The 20,790-nt window shown below is 42.8% G+C and overlaps 7 protein-coding genes across 7 annotated transcripts; 5 read left to right on the top strand and 2 right to left on the bottom strand.

The window, feature by feature from the left end:
- Nucleotides 1–695: 695 nt before the first annotated feature.
- On the bottom strand, nt 696–7,072 carry Bfra_005757 (putative gmc oxidoreductase protein; the record flags this gene model as incomplete). Its single annotated transcript, XM_037336134.1, has 14 exons — nt 696–1,242; nt 1,294–1,679; nt 1,727–1,828; nt 1,967–2,137; nt 2,441–2,527; nt 2,954–3,346; nt 3,417–4,621; nt 4,815–4,852; nt 5,062–5,891; nt 5,939–6,385; nt 6,435–6,524; nt 6,573–6,786; nt 6,840–6,962; nt 7,020–7,072. 14 exons carry the CDS (start codon nt 7,070–7,072, stop codon nt 696–698), a joined length of 4,686 nt encoding a protein of 1,561 aa, XP_037191344.1.
- A 1,359-nt stretch (nt 7,073–8,431) lies between these two features.
- On the top strand, nt 8,432–9,610 carry Bfra_005758 (uncharacterized protein; the record flags this gene model as incomplete). Its single annotated transcript, XM_037336135.1, has 1 exon — nt 8,432–9,610. One exon carries the CDS (start codon nt 8,432–8,434, stop codon nt 9,608–9,610), a length of 1,179 nt encoding a protein of 392 aa, XP_037191345.1.
- Nucleotides 9,611–10,480: 870 nt separating this feature from the next.
- Bfra_005759 (uncharacterized protein) lies at nt 10,481–11,139 on the top strand (the record flags this gene model as incomplete). Its single annotated transcript, XM_037336136.1, has 3 exons — nt 10,481–10,641; nt 10,776–10,924; nt 10,970–11,139. The coding sequence occupies 3 exons, from the start codon at nt 10,481–10,483 to the stop codon at nt 11,137–11,139; spliced, it is 480 nt and encodes a 159-aa protein (XP_037191346.1).
- A 337-nt stretch (nt 11,140–11,476) lies between these two features.
- On the top strand, nt 11,477–12,575 carry Bfra_005760 (uncharacterized protein; the record flags this gene model as incomplete). The annotated part of the gene is made up of 2 exons (XM_037336137.1): nt 11,477–11,566; nt 11,652–12,575. The coding sequence occupies 2 exons, from the start codon at nt 11,477–11,479 to the stop codon at nt 12,573–12,575; spliced, it is 1,014 nt and encodes a 337-aa protein (XP_037191347.1).
- An 846-nt stretch (nt 12,576–13,421) lies between these two features.
- Nucleotides 13,422–14,673, top strand: Bfra_005761 (uncharacterized protein; the record flags this gene model as incomplete). Its single annotated transcript, XM_037336138.1, has 5 exons — nt 13,422–13,549; nt 13,618–13,727; nt 13,787–14,096; nt 14,136–14,200; nt 14,255–14,673. The coding sequence occupies 5 exons, from the start codon at nt 13,422–13,424 to the stop codon at nt 14,671–14,673; spliced, it is 1,032 nt and encodes a 343-aa protein (XP_037191348.1).
- Nucleotides 14,674–15,355: 682 nt separating this feature from the next.
- Nucleotides 15,356–18,084, bottom strand: Bfra_005762 (putative onanonoxo-7-onima-8-eninoihtemlysoneda protein; the record flags this gene model as incomplete). Its single annotated transcript, XM_037336139.1, has 4 exons — nt 15,356–16,172; nt 16,224–17,325; nt 17,411–17,645; nt 17,806–18,084. The coding sequence occupies 4 exons, from the start codon at nt 18,082–18,084 to the stop codon at nt 15,356–15,358; spliced, it is 2,433 nt and encodes an 810-aa protein (XP_037191349.1).
- A 459-nt stretch (nt 18,085–18,543) lies between these two features.
- On the top strand, nt 18,544–20,090 carry Bfra_005763 (putative 8-amino-7-oxononanoate synthase protein; the record flags this gene model as incomplete). Its single annotated transcript, XM_037336140.1, has 2 exons — nt 18,544–19,384; nt 19,474–20,090. 2 exons carry the CDS (start codon nt 18,544–18,546, stop codon nt 20,088–20,090), a joined length of 1,458 nt encoding a protein of 485 aa, XP_037191350.1.
- Between the last annotated feature and the right edge of the window lie 700 nt (nt 20,091–20,790).

Below are 20,790 nucleotides of genomic sequence, written 5' to 3' on the forward strand. Positions count from 1 at the left end.
AAGTCATCGGAAGGTTATCTATTACTGGGAAAGGGTGTAAGTAAAAGCTTATTGTTGAAATAAATCTTGAATGTGTAAACCACAGTCCGCAACAGTGCCTTGCATGAAATTGATCGTCGTTTAATGAGAGGAGACATGCAGTCTTCACCATCAACTCGAATTTGCTAAGAGCACAAGCATGAATATGAATTCATTTGTGCAATTTGTTGCATTTGAACTCACATCATAACGTCGAAGTGAAAGTGAGCTGGCAAATTGTCAAGTAGATGCAAAATATTCCTATCTCCTAAGATCGATTTCCTAGCTCTGAGCAGGCGGAGCTGGCATCGTAAAGAGTCGCCGCTACAGTGTTTCGCGAATCTTTGTTTGAATAGACGTAATCCATGATCACTGTGAATAAGTGATGAGGGGACCCATGCGTTGAACGAGGATAGCTTAGAAGTTGTTTTAACCGGGTTTCCAAAAGAAATAGGTCCAAATTGAATGTAAGATATTGAATATCTTGAATGTATTGTGTCATAATTCGTTTTGTAATAATAGACTACTTTTACCTGTAAAATTGCTATTCATAATTCCTACAGCATATGTATCTCATATCTGTAATTGGTATCCCTGCAAACCCTTATATTCCAGATCTTATTCCCGCCGTCCCAATCCCCAATAATTTTCCGTCGTAACGCCTTTAATGAAATCGCTTAAACCATAGGAGCAGCTCTCCCTTCACCACTCAATGGACCCTGACGAACAATCGAAATCTGTACCGATCTCAAGATTCCTCGTTCCTCATCAACATGTTTCATCTCCAAATTCTCTCCTCCATTTCTCATCCCCGTAGCCGTCGCTGTATTCCCCAAGCTTACCGTCGAAAAGGTAGCATTATGTCCCTCCCACTCCTCCAACACATCGTAGCTTTCTGTCCCTCTTCTCTCACCCCTTGGCCCCGATGGCATCCTGCGATGTTGATTCCACAAAGAATTACTGCTCCTCTCCGACTCTATAGACTCGGCAGACGACTTAGACGACTTCGAGAGCGAGGAGACAAAATTACACATCCTTGAAACACGAGGTATCTGCGACATCGTTTTAAAGAATTTCGGTAAGGTCGGTAGACAACTCGTGATGATACCGGCTCCTAGCTCAACATATGACGGGATACACATGATGCTCGTGTACCAGGAAGCGTCAGGATTTTTCAATAGTTTCAAGGAAACAAATAAGCGAGCCATGGATGCTATGCAAGCCCTGGAGGATAAGTTAATAATGGGGGACATGTATGTACCAATATGAGCTTACAGAAGTCCCGTTGAGAAAACGGCGGAGACGCCAACGTGTTCTTTGAAACTCATCTGAAGCTTCCAGATGATCGGTTGCGGAAGTAATATAATAAGAAAATCGGTTATGGTATTGGCTGTCCCAGTCGCTAGGAACAGATAATTCACATCAAGGCAGTGACCCGTGGTATCCAGAACATTCCAAAACTTGGGTATAGGGGTGCAAATGAAAATTGTCATGAACAACAAGATCGTATAGAACACGATGGTTATCCACATAAGGGCATGGCAGCTCCAAAACATTAGATCTCGTGTTCCTGCAGTAAAGAGCCGAATGTATTGTAGCAGTATGGAGATCTTGATTGACATTATCGCAAGACCGAATGATATCGATGTAATGTAGGTGCCCTGGTCACTATGAGCTACTATAAAACGACAAGATACAGTATACATACATAGAGAAAGATTTGGTAATCCTTCAATCTAATATCCCATTGATGTCGTCCGAAGACATTGGGATCAAACCCGGTTGTTACGTTAAAAACAATATAACCGCACTGTAGTTTACTACTCAGCATCTGAAAGAGTATCTAGAGAAAGATTTAAGTACCCATGCTGCAACCGCAATATCTAAGCAAGTTAGCGCCGAATTCAAACGATCATATGTCATGATACATACAATCTTCCAAATGTACCTCTCGAATAATTCTCCACTTGGTATAAACACGTATGAAAATAGCCAAAGTAGCTAAAATAGTAGTCACTATCTTGACCGCATCTGCTGCCGGCCGAAGGGAATAAGGGTTATCAAAATTCGATGTAACACCCGGTGGAGGAGTCAAAGCCGGCCCTTCTAATAGCTCAATCTGAGATTGCGACATTTCTATCATAATAAAACTTGGCACGCGTAAAAGAGAGAAAAAGTCAATTCATGAATCGCAAGTGAACAATGATGTGAAGACTGGCACATAAGCTCCTGATAATATGTTGAGAATTCGTCTGACATCAGCCGGGTCATGACCGGACTTGAGAAGAAAGGCTGTGCACCTTTCGAAAACATTGTGTAAGGTGAACGGAAATATATCATACCACGACAAGGTTGATTGGTAGATATTCCTCCACACTGATTTCTGGCTCTTGGCTTGCATGCACTTACTGTTCAGCCCTACCTCGACTCTAGCTCGAGTACAGTTCAGCTGCCTGAAAGAGTTCACATTGTAACGTTTCAAGAGCACGGTTGCCGAAATTGAAAAACACTGGTGTGACTTTCTACATCTTTCAAGGTAGGTACTTTCACACAATATGGATCACGTCTTTCTCGACATTGGAAACATCACTTCAAACTACCCGTCGGGCCTGTGTTGTCGCAGAGGAAGAAAGGTGGCGCGATGTTACACATCACGTGTTAGTCCCGTGATTCTAAGTACTTTATTGTGCTAATGATCTTCCCAAATTTCCACTACTGCTTGATATAAATATAAAGCTTCTCCCGAGTGAAGAAACCATGTTGAATAAACATGTGAATCAAGATTGACATTGCCTAGAACCCGATGAGGAGCAGATAGTATTGCCATTGTTAAATCAAGACTCAAAGTCGTTGCATACCAACTCTTTTCTCTTTCCACTATGCAAAGGACATCAGTATCAAATCAACAAGAGAAGCCGACTTTCAAGAAACTTACATCAAAAGCAACCTGCACATCTCTGAACAACGGTTCTCCGAAAATCCACATATCTTCCATTCCATTCCCATCCACACCACCGTTTCCAAGTACTCCACTTTGGCTATCCATATTACCAAACCTGCCCTCTACTACAATTCCCACACAGTACCCACTGCCTCTCTCCATCCTTCCCAAACTGAATCTTCCTCCAGGTGAAAAACCTCCTTCATCCCCCTTGCCATCCAATACCTTGACCCTCAAATTGCCAAACTCGACTAGTAAGTGAGGTGGGTTGAAACACGGGTAGGCATGGAACTGATCATATGGCGGTGAAAGTTGTCGAGAGCCGGATATGGAAGAGTATAGATTGCGGACCAGATGTGGTGGGCCGATTATGTAGGGGGTATTAAGCTTGGAGAGTTAGCGGCTTATGGAGAATGCAGAAAGGAGAGGGAAATTAAAAATAAAGTATCTGGCTTACATCCAAAACTACTGGCTGGTTCTGTATAACTTTATTTCCGTCAACCCAAATTCCTTTCATGAGAATCTCCCACCATCCATCTGCACCTCGAACTTTACTCCATTCCCAAACACTTTCATCATTAGACTTCTGAGCCAAGTCATTGTTATCCAATGGAATTTCATCTCTTTTCATCAATCCTAATTCTGAATCTCTCTTTATTTCATCGTCTTCAGGCTGCATTCCCAATCCATCCATCTTCTTGAATTCATTGTTTCCAGGTTGCACATCATATACATCAGGCCTATTCAATTCATCATTTTGAGGTCGGAAATCACTTGCCTCACCTGCCTCGAGTCTCTTCAATTCCTTCTCGATCATTCCCTCCACCTCTCTAACTGCCTCGACCGAAGATCCTCCCACACTAAGTACCCCTTCATATCCATTAATCAGCATCAAGCTCCAGACCTCAGCATCAACAACACCACTCTTAACAATCTGCTCTAGCAGTCCACCCTTCCAACCCCCAACTTGTCCCAAACCCTCTCCTACAGCCAGCCCCAGACTTGCACCACTCTTCCCTAGACTACCAACCCACTGTTTCTGCGGTCTACAATGTGCAAAATTAACCGGGATATATCTTTCTCCTTTCAAACCAGCAAACATATCAAACCCCAACGGTAATCCCACAACATCCTTCCCACACCTACAACCCGGAAAATTTATCCCCTTACCCTCTTCATTCTCATTACTAACACTATACGTCCCACTTCTCTCTTCAAGATAGAAACTTCCCTTTCCACTCGGCGTACTAATAATCGCAAAATCCGCCGTCAACATATTAAGATCAAGATCCACATTCTGGGACGGCTCGCCGATTTTCAGCGACGTAAACCAGGTTTCAGAATTCCCGACTTCACCGAGAAGAGTAGTTCCCGGTTGGAGATATGTTCCAGATCGGGGTTTTGAATTTGTGGTATTCGTGATTTGGCCATCGTGCCATTTTTTGGGCACTCTGACGACTTTGTTCCCTTTCAATATTCTTTCGGAATTTGTGAATCTGGCGTTTATGTCTGCGAGTGTGGATTGAAGAAAGGTAAGATTAGCAGTATCGGGAGCGGGGAATGAGCCGCCGCGGCGAGTGATGGTGTAGTGTAATGGTGGAAGTGTGGCAATTGTGAAGCTTGTGAAAGAAATGAGGAGGAGGATGGTTGAGAGATGGAAACCTGAGGTATACATCGTTGAGATCTTTGTTGAATGTGCGGTATCAGGGTGAATTGTAAGAGATGGGATGAGTGCAGTGAAATTGAGAGAGCCATGTTAGACATAGTATCGGGAAAGTGCAGTTCACAGGAAAACTCAAATGAGCGGTACTTACATCGCCTCACACGGAAAGAACATTCTCTTGATTGGAATCACCCACTTCATTGCCACAAATGAATGAATCAAGAAGGTTGCTAAAGAATAAGTTGAACAAACCACGCAGTACAGGCGCGGAGAACATTGAATGAAAGAGAATATTAAAACAAATTATGTCAAATATATAAACGTACAGGGTGCCACAGCCGCCAACAATCATAATTCATATACGCTCCCCGCCATCTTCACCAATCTCACATCATCTTGCAATCAATTGGTATCGAGCTTTGAGTCATATCTCTCCAACTTCAATGCCGCCAAATCTAAATCCTCAACACCCCTTATCAAATCTGCTGCCTTCTCACCAATCGCATATGCAGGCATTTGAGTATGTCCTTGATTAAGAAGTGGCATGACACTGGTATCGGCAACCCTAAGATTCCTGACTCCTCTAACTCTCAGTTCTTCGTCGAGAACTGCCATTGGGTCCGATGCCTTGCCCATTTTTACTGTTCCTCCAGGGTGGTAACAGGTTGTAGCGTTATCTTTAATATAGGGGACCCATTGCTCTCTTGATGTGTATGCATGATGCGTTAAGTCTTTAGGCCAACTTCCCTCAACTATGTCCTTGGTGCCTTTTCCTTTCATGATGATCTCATTCGCGTATCTGCACGCCTCGCTAAGAACCACGATATCCAGGTCATCACTCAAGTAATTGTGATCGACGACCGGGTTATCCTTTGGATCTTTAGACTTTAAAGTGACGGTACCTCTACTCTTAGGTGCGAATAATTCAGCAATAATGGAGAAGGCATGAGATTTTTCGCCGTCGGGAAATTGACTGTATTGTTTTGGGCCACCGTAGCATTCTGTGGTAAAGAACTCGACATTTGGTTGTGATTTGGTTAATCCCATTGGATCTCGGCCTGGTCGTCGTGGTGCTGATGTCCAAGCTGGTTCCGAAGCAAGACGCTCATCAAGGCGAGAGTATGCGAATGCACCAAAAGGAAAGGTAGAGAGAGGTCCACGCTTTTCTTCTTTCCATTGTCTATAAGCTTCACCCAAAGCATTTGGACGATACAAGAGGTAATCATTGGTAACATTTGGCTTGGTTGTTTCATAAAACATGAACACAATCTGGAATTTTGTTAGCGATATTACACTGAGAGACAGCAAGTCATTACCATGTGATCCATAAGATTTTTCCCAACTCCAGGGAGGTCAATTTGACAGTCAATACCATGAGATTCAAGCTCGGACTTCGCTCCAATACCTGATCGCATAAGAATGGTTGGAGAGCAATAGGCTCCTCCACTAATGATAATCTCTCTTCTGGCTCTGATCTCTTTCTCTGTTCCATCTTTCTCAATTACTTTTACAGCTGCAGCTTTCAGCTCATGAGGAAACGCGTGGCTTTCGAGAATCACCTTATCGACAATTGTGCTGGTTTTTATCGCAAGGTTTGGGCCTTTTTTAGTGAAGTAGTTGGCCGATGTAGTTCTATCTCCTTTGTACACAGTTCTTGGTGCATGACCACAACCATTTGGAGTCTCGCCAGTTGAGAACATATCTGGATGAAGTGGAAGGCCTTGATCGGCCATTGAATCCAAAATCATGTTGGATATAGGGGCCTAATAAAATCAGTTCACTGTATCAACGATCACCTGTAACGCCACTTACCAGATCATGAGGCTCAACATCCAGTAAACCATCATGGCCATGTACCGAATCATTTGCTTCAAACCAGTCTTTGTTATGGAAGTTCTCTGCCTACATAACTATTAATATAAGGCACAATTAAGTAAATTGTGATCCTACCTTCTTCATGTATCCAAAAACCTCCTCTCCACTCCATCCTGGCATTTCCCAGTCATCATAGTCTTGTGGTGTACCTCTGATACACAATGTACCATTGACTCCACTCGATCCACCAAGGAACCTGCCACGACTGGCTTTGATTTGACGATTGTTAATCCCCGAATTTGGTTCCGTGGAAATATTCCAGTCTGCTTCCGTGTCGAAATTTTGTGACCTACCCATGATATTTGAGCTCAACTTCATAGAACGAAAAGAAAAAGCTCTTACCATCCACCAACCATAATAGTGTTCTCGAGAAGAGAATTATGCTCTCCTGCTTCGATGACTAGAACAGAATTGTTGGGGTCTTCTGCCAATCTTGCTGCAACAACGGCGCCTGACGTCCCACCTCTATATAGCGTTCATCAGTGATGTCCATGAATTCGTGTATTGAGAGATGAAGCATACCCGCATATAATATAGTCATATTCAGTACCTTCTGGCTTTACTGTGACAACCATGATGAAGTTCAACGTTAAATGGTATTATTAGAAATGGTGCAAAATCAGATGATATTACTAGAAATCGAGGTTTGAACAAAAGAACTTTTAAAAGAGGTGCCATCTTCGATATTATATGAACAATTTTGAGTCTAGAACGGTACTAGGCTTGCCTAGATATTTAGTACTCTCCTCAAGAGATATAATGAGGCGAGTCGGGGATACCTAGTAGTTCATGGTTAAGCACGCTAACCCTTATTGGAGTTGATGATCTCCATTTTGATCCATTCTCCAGCCGTGTGCTAAGTCATCACTATGCATGTAATATCACCCCTTCACCCCTTTCAGCCAATGAGAAGTCACGAGGAGTAATCACTGCACTATTCATGTGGATCCCAGACTATGTATTGGCTTGGTCATCACTAGACCTTATGCCAAAACAAATCATTCGAGTGCTGATACATGAGAATCATCAAAAGCCATTGACATCTATCTAATAAGCAGGCTCAAGACAGGTGAGCATGTATCTGCGCAATCATTCCGCTCTCGTACCCGGCTCAATTGCCAATCATTCATATTTATTCCTACAAGTAAAGAAGGAGTTTCTTGTATGAGATGGTGTTTAGGAAAGAGTAACAAAGTAAACTATTTTCGCGGGGGGAATGCGGGGTTGTTCGAGAGATCCGTGCAACGGAAATCTCCCGGCGTGTGCTTTTACGGAATTATGGCCGCTTTGAAATTATCATCGATTGCAAAACAATCAATCAATGAAACAGCTTCGACGTCGAGGAGCCCTCATATCGGGTATTGCCCATGCACACATAAAGGCTCCGGCTTGGCAGAGGAATCAAGCATTTGATACATGGCCGTTGTTGAAATGACAATAACACAACAGCTTTTTTGGCTCTGAGGTTGTTTGAACTTTGAACTCATCAGCTTATGGTTAACCTCACGGCGACGATGACAAGTAAGAATGGACACTTAATACAAAGGGATTGTTGACAAACAAGGCACAATGGGTATTCTTTGTTGTAAATCTATCAACAACGTGGTGTATTTGATTGGCTCTTTAAGATTGTTTCGCTTGTTCTCTCAAATTTGATGAATGAAGAGTCGAACATACGTTGTAGGCAGCCTATACAAGGACAGAACAGACCGTCTATCCAAAGATAAATCTTCTCAAGCCTCCCCGTAATTCAATTCAACAGATAAGTATTTTGGAAAGGTTCATATTCACTGAAACACTCACACGCGTACTGCATTCCATCAACTACCAGCACATCAAAACTAAACGGGCTGCAGTAGTAAGACTACCACTCAATAGTGCCATCATATAAAGAGATTGGTCAAGAATAGTGCCATATCAAAAGGGTAGTCAAGATGTCTACACCATTTCTCTCTACTGATTTCACGTTTGGGGTAGAATTTGAGTTTGGCATTCGCTTCAAAAAAGGATTATTTCCTGACTACACGAGGCTTGGCCCGGGTAAGATCCATAGTCTTATCAAAGAAACTTTGATCCTTGAAACTGGGCTTGAGCTTATGACAGAAGCAGAGATTGACCATGATTCTCCCCCTGTTTTCTACCAGAACAAAGATTTCCAAAAAATATATCAGCAAGACTTATTCAATACATGGGCCATTGGCACAGATACCACTATATCATTCAGGGCAGAGGAACATGCAGACAGATCGTCGATGTTCGTCGAGCTTGAATTGATAACACCAGTCATGAAATTTGGTCCAAAAGCCCTAAAGGAAATTGACAAAATGCTGACTGCTCTCAAAAAACATTTCGAAGTTATTGTCAACTTATCATGTGGTCTTCACGTTCATGTTGGCAATGGAATTGAAGGGTTGTCTTTCCAACCGTTACAACACCTCATGGCAACCATCTGGACTTTCGAACCTCAGATTCTCTCCCTTCTTCGAAAGTCAAGGAACAATGGTAAGTATTGTGGATCCCTTCATGAACGCTCCCTTCTTGGTGTGTACAAATTCGAGGGGAGCTTACTCGATGTCCTTCTCAGTACATCTGACGCCAACGAAGTCGTGGGCATGTTCGACGGATATGACTCTTTTTGCTACATGGCTTTCCAACTTGAATATCTTCTCCAACCTTTTCGGCATCCTGTTAAGAGAACTATAGAGTTCCGAGCACACGAAGGAAGTATGGATTCAGAGATCGTCTTAAACTGGGCGAGTTTTGTTGTTGAGTTGGTGAGCTGGGCTCACAAGATCAACCGTCAAGATTTAAAGATCTTTCTTTCAAAACACATTGACTCCAAAGTTTCATCGATAGAGGATCTTTTCAAAGAGATTGGTTTCCCACAATCAACTGTTGAATTCTACCGAGAAAAGGTCAAAAGATTACGAAAGGTTGAGAAGAAGGAAGCTGAGGAAAAGAGAGCGATCAAAAAGAAGAAGGCCGAGGAGAAGAAGGCTAGAGATGCAGCCAGCGCTGCAGGGGAAATGGTTGACAGCAAAGACGACAACGACAGCAGCAGCGACAACGACAGTAGTATCGATACATTAGAATCGGGATCGTTGGTCTTCTGAGGCGGAAGTGCATCAAGATCGCTTTCTCCCTATCATTTCATGGGTTTGCCCTGTCTTAGTAATTTTAGGCTAATAAGCAAGCAGTTCCTCGCTTTCCCCTCACAAATTTAAATCATCAATCGTAATTCAATCAATAATTTTGACCAATCAACTTTCGTTTCCTTTCGCATTGAAATAATCCTTTTCTTTTTCGTAACGCAAAAAATCTGCACTGACAACAAGATTCGTTATTTTTCATGTATGCCATCCAAGTGGTATCGCTATTGTACATGTCAATGACTAAATAACCTAAATTCAATACTTCCTTCCATTTCCATACTGATATGTCACATTCTCGTTAATTCATTCAATCTTCAACCCAGTACAAGTGATCAACACGGAAAGTGCAACTATGTGACTGCATAGCCCATAAAATGTGTGATCCAGGACAGTGTCAGGAAAAAAGATACGGTCTCAAAGTCTACTTCTTGTGGAAATGGGGCATACAATATTACCAAATTTCTTCTCATATTCGAGTCCTTCCAAAGTGAGTAAAAAGAAAGCAGAGGCTTGGAGAGTCCGGAAAGCATAGTTTAGCCAGGACTGACCAAAGTCCTAATATGTGACTGTCAATTCATGTCTACTTGCTGTTTTCAGTCATCAATCCTTAGATCATCTTCCATCCTCGCACTTTCCTTCGCTTAATCACTTGTTCATCCCTATTCATCCTTTCAATTCTCCCCGAATCCTACTTTTGACAACTAATTTCTCTACAATCGTTATATCAATTGCTCAACTTCATTTATAATTGTTACATTTTTACGTATTTGGATACCAATTTTTTTTATCTTTACATTATCAATTCGATTTGACAAATCGCGACTTCTCAAGATGTCGAGATTCCCAAAACATATGACAAGTCACTTTCGAAACACACCACAAGTTCCACAATCACCAAGACATTCAATAGAGCTTGACGCATTAGATGCCAATGGAAGATCCTTGACTCCTCCAAGGACTGATCAAATGTTACATGAGATTCAGACTGGGGTGTATGTATCTCTTCGTACGACGTCATTATGGACGCCAAAGTCGTCTCCCTTCTGCAACCATTCATTAGCTAAACTGAACTGTCAGATATATCTGTCCCATCTGTCAAGATACTATTACAGCTGATATAGCGGAGATCTGGCACTGTCATTGCTGCTATAATGTCTACCATCCTAGCTGTATCATGGCCTGGGCCAACAGGTCGACCCGATCACCAGGTTTTGGCACTTGGAGATGCCCTTCATGTACTCAAAAACGTAGCGACCGCCCGCTACCCTCTTGCTGGTGCAGAAAACATAATTCCAAAACCACGATGATTAACACAGGTAGCTGTGGTCAGTCTTGTTCAAGAAAAAAGCGTTGTGGTACTCGGCGCAATTGCCCTTCGTATACATGCTCAGCGATATGTCATCCTGGACCATGCATCAAACCCGAATGCACCGATAGCTGCGGAGAGGAGATACGCCAAGAGCCAACCATTCAACACCGAACAGCTTTAGACGACGGATCAAATGACATTCGGCAACAACTTACTGATGCAATTGCAGATCTCCAAAAAAATCTCTGGTCTCTCGTGCCTATTTTTACAATCAATTTCCTTGCAATTTTCTGGACTGTAAATCGTATCCGGCGATTTACAACACCACTCGAACACCAAAAGTGCACAGAAGGGGACCTTCGTAAGCAAGAGCAAAGCCTTTCTTTCATAGCTGCTTCTGCTCTCTTTCTTTTAAATTCGATTCTCTGGGGCTCTAATCTACATAGCATTAATAAGTGTTTCAGGATCTATCTAGGTTTAAGTACATCGAGACGGGTGCCTACGTCATATTCTATCTCATGGAGAAGGATAAGAATCATCGCTGCCAGGGTGGTTCTTACTATCTTGTGGATCATATTCATGATTCTTGTCGTTGGTATTCCAGCAGTGTAAGTATCAATTTTTTTCTTCCCTTTTTTTCTCTATAACTGACGCACCCTCCGACTACTCGTCGGACCAGGCCTTCACTGGAAGCATCAAACAAGCGGCACATGCGATAGCTTTGACACACGTATCAAACTCTCTGACCCATCTGTCGATTACTTTGGTCTTCACAACAGAACGACGAAAGAAATAAGAATCCACAACGACCATTTATACACTCAAACGCCTGATCTGTACCCATATCCCTCCTGGAAAGACTACGAATCTTACAAATCTGGCATTGATCTCTTCAACATCACCAGAATAAACAATACAGCTCTACGCAGCCCTAAATTATCGACCAGTAAGCCATTCGACCAATTCTGGCGCATCATGGGGATTTACGGCAATAAACCCCTACATATGGATTTCGATCTCTTACATCGCTCTTGGCGTATGAAAGAGGGAATCGTAATAATCGACTCTGAAGATCCCAGTTCCTCTTTTTACAAAGGTGGAGTCTTATTCGACCGACTCAAACCAGGGGAAATCTATGACTCAAACAAAACCGCTCACCTAGTCCCTAATTTTGGCATCGCGATTCAAAATCTTCACGAAGTACGCAATGGAACATGGACAGATACCGATGCCGGGAATCTAGAGCTTACATTCCCCGAATTGGATCTACATATTCCGTTGTGGGGACTCTTTGAAAAACATTGTGTGTATCAAAGTTTTATAAGGGTTTTCCGAAGGCCAACTGACGAGATTCGGAAAAAGTGGAATACTTGGAGCAAAGAAAGCAATGGGGAGGAAGTTATGAGAAATGCGAGTTTTGGGTATGGTGGAAATGAGGGATTGGAAGCTTGTGTGAGGAGAAGGAATTATACGTGGACTAGTCATGGGGTCAAGATAACGGAACCGGGGTTGGGAGAGGATCTTTTGGTGCCGTTGGGGTTGATGGCTGTGGTGAGGATGAGTATGAGGATGGAACAGGGGAAGATAAGAGATGGGTGTCATTGGCCGGAGCTCTGAGAGATTTTGATGTCTTTGTGATTCTTTTCGATGAGCATTGGGGTGGGTGAAGAATTGATAGAGATAGCTCGATCGAGAGGCTACAGCGTTCTATTTTTCATAGTCACTTGTATGACAAAGCGTAAATATCTCATAATGGGGTAGCAGTAGATTTCATTCTGTTATGTATCAACTTTGATGCAGCCTAAGAATGAATTTTCAAACATCGTCCTTATCAAAGGGCGTAATTTCAAATGGGTTTGGATACCACTTGGATGAGATTGCGGATGGTCCTGAAAATGACCCTTGTGCCATCGATAGTTCATGAAATTACTATGCTTCAACTGAATGTTTTACGTATATCACTGATCATAAATGATGCTATATTGTTTATTATAGCCTGAGATGATTAATTAGATCGGTTTCGCAGTTGGATTCGTGTTTATTTATGTTTCTATGTGAGTCTCTTAACATGACCGCAGTTTGAATCTTCGCATTTTATGATACTATTATGAGAACTCTAATGATCATACTCACATAGAAGTTTGCCAAATTCCTGCAACTAAAGGAGCGGAGTCGATTCAACAGTGATGCCTATCGTGCCATTACGTTTCAAGTATGACTGTCTACGGTATAAGGCGGGAAACTTAGGCTACAATATGAGGGCATTCGGAGATTGATTGAATTAGGTGTACTAGCTAGCTACGAGGATGAGAGCTCTTACTAGCACTGATTTGAGCTAGTTTCCCCTGTGTATCAGTCGAATGAAGTACTTAAGATATCCGCCATCACAAATTCTCCATCTCTCCTTTTCTCCTCTACAACCAATCAACAGTTCTCCAACACCCCCGTCGAGTCTCAGCAACAATGACAGACCTGAGTAAAGCCAACGGCTTCCCGCTCTTAAAGGACTCTATTGATCTTCTGTTGCTTCTTCCACACTATCTCGACATCATTGAAGATTTCATTCATCTTTCGTTCAGTTGTAAAACTTTGTAAGCTTCACTTTAGATATATTTATTGCAGATGGATGACCATGAAGACTAATTATTGGCACTTTTAGGCACAATATCTACACTGAGCATCCTCCACTACCTGGATTACTATTTGAGCCCAAGCCTCATTTCCTCATTGCTGGTGTCGCGCGCCAAATTGGTGAATGGGCTGTTCAGAGTATGTGACTCGAAGCTGTATGATCGACAGTCTGTACTGACTCTATTTGCGTTCCACAGCAGCAGAAAATCGTATTGAATTTCATGAATCCTTCAGAACAGAAGGAATTTTTGGATTGTTCGAGCTCTGCAAGAAGAGGGGAAAGCTGACCCTCGACGAGATCTGCGACCTGATTGATCGGAAGTCCACTCTCAGGTCACTTGTTTCAGTTCACTGGCAACGAATGAATCGCATAGTAAATTCCGAACATATAGCCATGTTACCCTATCTACAAATCGCAATGTTTGGAGGTCTATTCGCTGCTAGCGTACGCAATTTTTGCGAGCCAGGAGTTACGAATCCATTGCACATAAGCATCAGATTAGACTGGTGAGTGAAGTGTTGCCCAGATCTTTCGTGCAATGATAGCTGGGATATAATCGATGCACAGCCCTCTTGGATGGGAGGCCTTCAGATGTACGACATAATGAAAGGTAAGGGTCATAGCGAGGTAACGAATGCTGGTACAATGACTAATGGCCGGATAGTCCTTCAAATTACCGCGACGCTACGAACCTCCACTTTCATCTCATTAATGAAGCAAATTCCTGACTGCTTCGTCACTTCAGTGCAGAACTGCAGAGATATTTCCTATGATGACACTTACCACGATAGAAACTTTGCCTTCTCTGCTTTCATTTACCTGCAAGGCTGGGACTCACTGGACTTGATGTATCAAGTTGAGGTAGGAACAACTTCACTTAACGCACAAGCGGCAATTGAGGCTGCAATGATTGCCTTTCGAATGGAAAACAGCCAAGTCACCAACTTCAAAATCATACGTGATGATATGATAGAAGACATAATGCAGGACTTGGGTACCGTAGTGGACATTGAGCTCGATACATATTTCGTTTGCGATCGCGCCCTCTTGAGGAATATGTTATATTCGCAGGTCAGCCTGTAATAACCAGGTACATTATGGTGTTGTTGCTCATCGTTTAAAAGCTTCAAACCCAGAAGGCCTAGCAATCCCTGCCATTACCACAACTTGATCTGGCTAAGCGTACACTAGACTTCAGTTGATTCTTCAGATTGAATACATGCAATTCATATGGAATTCCTAGATATTCATCTGTTACCAATGGTTTCTGGATATATCCGAGGCAAAATTGAATGCTCTTACTACAATTTTATCCTGACCATAATTCCCAATAGTACATAGATATTCTTCGTCAGGTGGACAATGAAAATGCGATGTACTGTAGTTGGACTGTGGCGCATCTCCGAGCTACATCCAACCTCACTCTCATTCCAAAGACACATCCTCTGCTCGAGTAGTCAAGTCCTATGTTCTACAGATAGACATGTATCACAGTCTACATGACTGCAATATTCTGAACCGATCCATATACTCGCTCAGTCAGTATTATCTACGTAAGCCGCCAGTGCACGATTCAAGATCCAACTCGTGCCACATGATTCAAGGATCGCCTCATCCATCAAACATGATTTTGGATACAGCATTACCTAGTACTTGATTCCCCTATATGTTCCAACAAGACTTTCCAATCTATCTGAAGTTTATAGTTGTGATTTGAACACTAGCTCAAATAGATTATACCCATTCCAATTTGCTTCTCCTTAACTCACAACCCCAGAATTCCTCCCAATCTATCTTGAATGCTCTTAACCTGATCCATAGTCATGACTTGACTTCCCATAAGGTACACCACATTCCCCAGTATTCTCGCGTGAATATTCCATTCCCCATCTATGCCCTCAACTTTACCATCCAACATACTTTCTCTCACTGCTTCTGTGACTCTCGACGTGTAGCCTCCTCCTTGCTCATCCTTGAAAGTGATGGCTAATACACTACCCAATGCAATCACTCCATCAACCGATTCCAGGTGAGAGATAGAGGTGACGAAAGATTTACTCCATATACTCCAGACCTGGTTGTTCTCATGTGCCTTATCCATTTTTATGGCAGATTTAGAAACGGATTTTTTGGTTTCGGGGTCCCAGTCATTTCTGAATCCCTCCCATGCGCCATTTTTATCGCTGTCTAATCTGTCCATGGTTTCGAGACCTACACGTGCGACTTCACAACCGACGGCATGACCGGTGTAACTATGTCCATGTAGAAGTGCTTCGCTTTTTTCGTCACCGAGGAATGCTTCATAAATGCTCTCACTAGCGACGGTTGTGCAAAGGGGTAATAGACCTCCGGTTAATAGCTTGGCGTGAACTGAGATATCTGGGTGAGTGTGTAAGAGTGTAGACGGACTGAAGTGTCCGAGACGGTAGAGACCTGTGAATACCTCGTCGTGGATAACGGGAAGTCCGGTCCATCGGGTCGGGGAGGACTTGTAACCTTCAGGAGGAGGATTGGCTTCACCGAGTAGTTGTTCAGGAATTTCGCGGATGACGTTTGTTAGGGTGCGTTGGAAAAGGGGGTCGCTTCAATTTTTGTCAGAAAAGAGCTTGCCGAAGAATTAATGCATGACTTACCAAAATAGCATACCACCTGCCCCGAGGATAATCGGCTCCAAGACCAAGGCACCGAATTTCATTCCCTGTTCATTTGCCTTTCGAAGTTCAGCCAAAATATGTTCTTCATACTTTTTCTTCAGCTTGCTATTATCTCTCTGCGAATTGAACACACTTTCCAATTCATCAAATGTCTGTTCAATTTTCTGGCCAGTTCCATCATAGACTACCCATTTACCATCTTTCATCCAGATTTTTGGTACGTCAAACCATAATCCTCTTCCTTTGTACCAATGTACTTTTTCGTTATAAACGCTTCCTTCACTCAAGTCCATAGCTCCGATAGTATCTCCGTGGTAACTACCTTTCAGTCCGATAATTCCCACCTCTCTACTCTTTTCGGGACTATTTCCCCAACGGTAATGTTTAGTAGTAGCAGTCAAGGCCATTTTAACAGCGACTTCCATGCCGGTACTACCATTGTCAGAGTAAAAGACTCGAGAAAGACGCGGATTTTTGAGATTAGTGAGAAGGTGCTCAGCGAGTTTGAGAGAGGGTGCATGAACGGTGGATGCGAAGATGCAATGTCCATAACGACCTGATGCATAGGCTGCGGCTAAGGACAAGGCAGGATTTCCGTGGCCCAAACCTTGGGTCCACCAGGATCCTGAACCATCTAATGTGGGTATAAGGAGATTCTCTCGGGTTGGCTCCTGAGATTTGGATGCGTCTTGGGTTGACAGAGTTTGGAAGTAATCTCCGTATGCGGAATCTATTGGAAGTATTTTATCCGCTGAGAGATGCTTCATTTGAGTGAATGGATACCAGATTTTTTCGTGAGCTTTTGTGGCCATCTGTTCCAAATCTTCAATTCGTGATATGTTTCGTTGATGGGAAGCTTCTAGTAGAGCTTCAATCTCGCCGGATTGAGCAACACTCGAGTAGTAAGAAGACATAGATTCTTCATCTTCCTGGAGATTTGGTAACTGATTTGGTGGAGGCGGGATAACTGTTGTGTTTACACCTCTTTCTTGGAAGTATTTAGATAGATATGCATAATTTCCGTACTTTTCTTCCTGAAATATCAAGACGGAGTCTATGTCATATCCCCGGAGATGTAAACCTATCTCATCATTAGTCCAGCACGATTTTCGAGAATGATTTTACAGTTATCTTGATATTTTATCTGTGTAGAAAAGTTCACTTACTCTCCCAAGCACTAATTGTTGCAGAAATTCCGCCTAATTTCGGATCACCAACGAGAAATACTGGCATCCTCAGAGGTCTTAATGCGTCTACTTGACTTGTACCAGAAGGTGTTGGCGAATGTACACCACCAGCACCTTCCACTATGATCATTCCTTCTCCTCTCCTTTCATTACCTCTTGTCCATTTCTGAACTTGATTTGAGATTGCTGTAACAATCTCGTGATCATTTGGTGGCTGCACGTGTGTCCCAGTCAGCGAAGGAGAATTCCTCGAACATACATTCTTTCCAACGATTAAGATCACACAATACTATGTGGACATAGAGTATCAAGGTTCTTAAAATGAGACTCGAATTGAACCCCTCCTGATTATCAAAGAAAGTTACTAAACACACCTTCACACCCCTTGCCGCTATATGCGGGCTAACAGCTTCACCATATCTAAATAAGCATGCTATTTTTGAACCCTTTGCAAATTTCTCAATATGTACATCGTCAGCTTCACTCAATGGTCCTGTCGAAACTGGCTTCAAATAATATGGGATTTGCTTTTTGGCGAGCAGTTGTCGACAGAGAAGTGTTGAAAAGATAGTCTTCCCTAAAGATGTGTTGGATGCCGTTAGATGATAGACAGGAAGCGAGCGTGAAAGGAGAGAGGGTGGTGGTTTATACATCTTGACAAAAGGGAGGGGGAGGAAACAGTCGAACAAGTGAAAAGAAGCTCGGAGTTGAGTCAATCGCTGATTGAAATTCGAACAATGAGGGGTGAGTAGAGCATGGTGGGGTCGCTTGCATAAATGACTAATAGATGTTTATCCGATTTTCCAATCCTCCTACTTACCCCTGAGTTATCTCCACAATAGCTTAAACCCATGCTAATGTGATCTGCGGGAAATATCCATGCTGGCACGTATTCATCAATTCTGCTAATGTGTCGTTTCTGGATACAGCATGTCACCAGCTAATGCAAAACGAACTCTCGGCAATACTTCAACAATTTTTGAACAACGGACCCGAGTCTCAAGGCCATGACTCACGAATCAAATCTTATTATCTCTTTACCTGTATCTATCTGTACAACTTTACCACAGTTCTAATCACACATCATACATTTATCTTACAGCAAACCAAAAATGCCTACACTGGAAGAATCGATGACCTCGGCACTCAAACGCCGAGCTCTGAAATCCTCGCTCCGAAATCTATCTTTACCATCTACTATGCAAACTACATCTGGTGTTACACCAATCGACTTCTCATCTAATGATTTTCTCTCACTCTCAACATCCACACTTCTACATAATGAATATCTCTCACTTCTCCGATCTCATTTAACACCTCCCACATCTGACTCTGAGAGTTCATCACCATTTTCAAAATCAACTCCTCCAACTTTAGGTAGTACGGGTTCCCGTCTTCTAACCGGCAATTCTGCCCTCGCACTTGATCTTGAATCTCAAATTTCTACATTCCATCACTCTCCGCATCTTGGCTGTGGTGCTCTTCTCTTCAACTCAGGTTTTGATGCTAATTCTGCATTTTTTGCCTGTGTTCCTCAAAAAGAAGATGTCATCGTCTACGATGAACAAATCCACGCTAGTGTGCATGAAGGAATGAGAGGATCACGTTCTAGGAGATTTATTGCCTTTGAACATAATGATGCATGTGATTTGCGGAGGGTTCTAGATAGTGTAAAACGAGAAGGAGGAGAGAGAAACGTATTCGTGGCGGTGGAAAGTTTGTATAGTATGGATGGAGATTTATGTCCTCTGCGCGCCGTGGTAGACATTGTCGAGGATATTTTTGGGTTAGGGGAAATTACTGAAGGAGGAAGAGGATATATTGTGGTGGATGAAGCACATTCGACTGGTGTTTATGGGCCAAATGGACGGGGACTGGTTTGTGAACTAGGACTGGAGGAAAAGATATTTGCGAGGTTACACACTTTTGGAAAGGCACTCGCGGGAAATGGCGGTATGTTCTTCATCTCGCTTTTTCATTGGATTTCTCACTGTACACTCAATTTCGCAACATGATGATGAATATGCTGAAATAAAAAACAGCTATCATCCTAACTACCACATTAACACGTCACTACCTCCTCAACTACGCACGCCCCCTCATTTATAGTACCTCTCTCTCCACGCCTTCTCTCCTCCTAATCGCCGCCTCTTACTCTCTTCTTTCGTCCTCCTCCACAGCTCCCCTCCAATCTCATGTTCGTTCTCTCTCACATTATTTCACTTCTTTACTTTCCCAACTTCCCCATTCTATCTACCTCAGACCGCAGCACCAAAACTCCAACCCATACGCCGAGGATCTAAACTGGACACCCATATTCTCTCTTCAAACACCTGAACCCAAGGATCTAGCTGCTTTTTGTCAAAAAGCGAGTTATAACGTACGGGCAATAATGAGTCCAACGGTTAAGAAGGGAACTGAAAGAGTCAGGGTTTGCTTGCATGCTGGGAATACTTTTGAAGAGGTTGAGGGATTGGTACAGTGTGTTAAAGAGTGGATTGAGGTAATGGAAAAGAGATTCAAGGGCCAGATGGATGAGACCCTGGAGACTTTTTCTCCGCCCATATCTAGTCCAGCAGTGGTTGTTCAGAAGATCAACGGTGCCGATTTGGGTGCAAGTTTCAAGGGTAAGACTCCAACAGAGAGAGCAAAGCTATAGGTCTACCGCATGGAGAAACCACGTCGTAGTCCAAGATTAAAACTTTCACACAACAACGTAAAATTACAATACAGTAAAGTAAAAGAAACCAGGAATGTAGCCAAGCATCATCTAGAATCAGCTATCAAACCAGACATTCTTTTCCGAAACAAAACTACTGGACAACACAACTCTAGAGCGGAAAATACCTTGAGGTCTAAAACATCCCAAGAAATTTGTGAACATCTTCAACGGGGTAATTAATAGGATGTGCCAACGGATAATCAAAGTTCCAAGACTTCCTATCTACCAGTTGTCACTCGGGTCTCAACGCCAATGCTATGCTATCACCACGAACTTTAGCCTCGGAGCTCACACATGATTGTCACTACTTCATTCTCGCTTAGTATTTTCTCACTGGTACCGTAACCTTGTTGCTAAAAGAATCTATTTTGACGTCCATCTGAAGAACAATCAATCACTCACAACTATCCATCAAATTCCCAACAATATAACAGAGTTCAACTTCTCGGTGCTACTCCAAACGCCGATGCGATATCCGGAAGATCTTCTCCATTTCTTACCTCGGCAATGCCAAGGATCACTCAGCCCAAGCTTCTGCACGGGCCGATCCACCTTCACATCGTGACAGCGGGGAATATCTCGCTTTTCCCCGCCAATCAGGTGAGACGATTGACAAGTGGACAATTCCCGTAGACAT

Source organism: Botrytis fragariae (genome assembly GCF_013461495.1).
Source record: "Botrytis fragariae strain BVB16 chromosome Unknown tig00000075, whole genome shotgun sequence".
NCBI lineage: Eukaryota > Fungi > Ascomycota > Leotiomycetes > Helotiales > Sclerotiniaceae > Botrytis > Botrytis fragariae.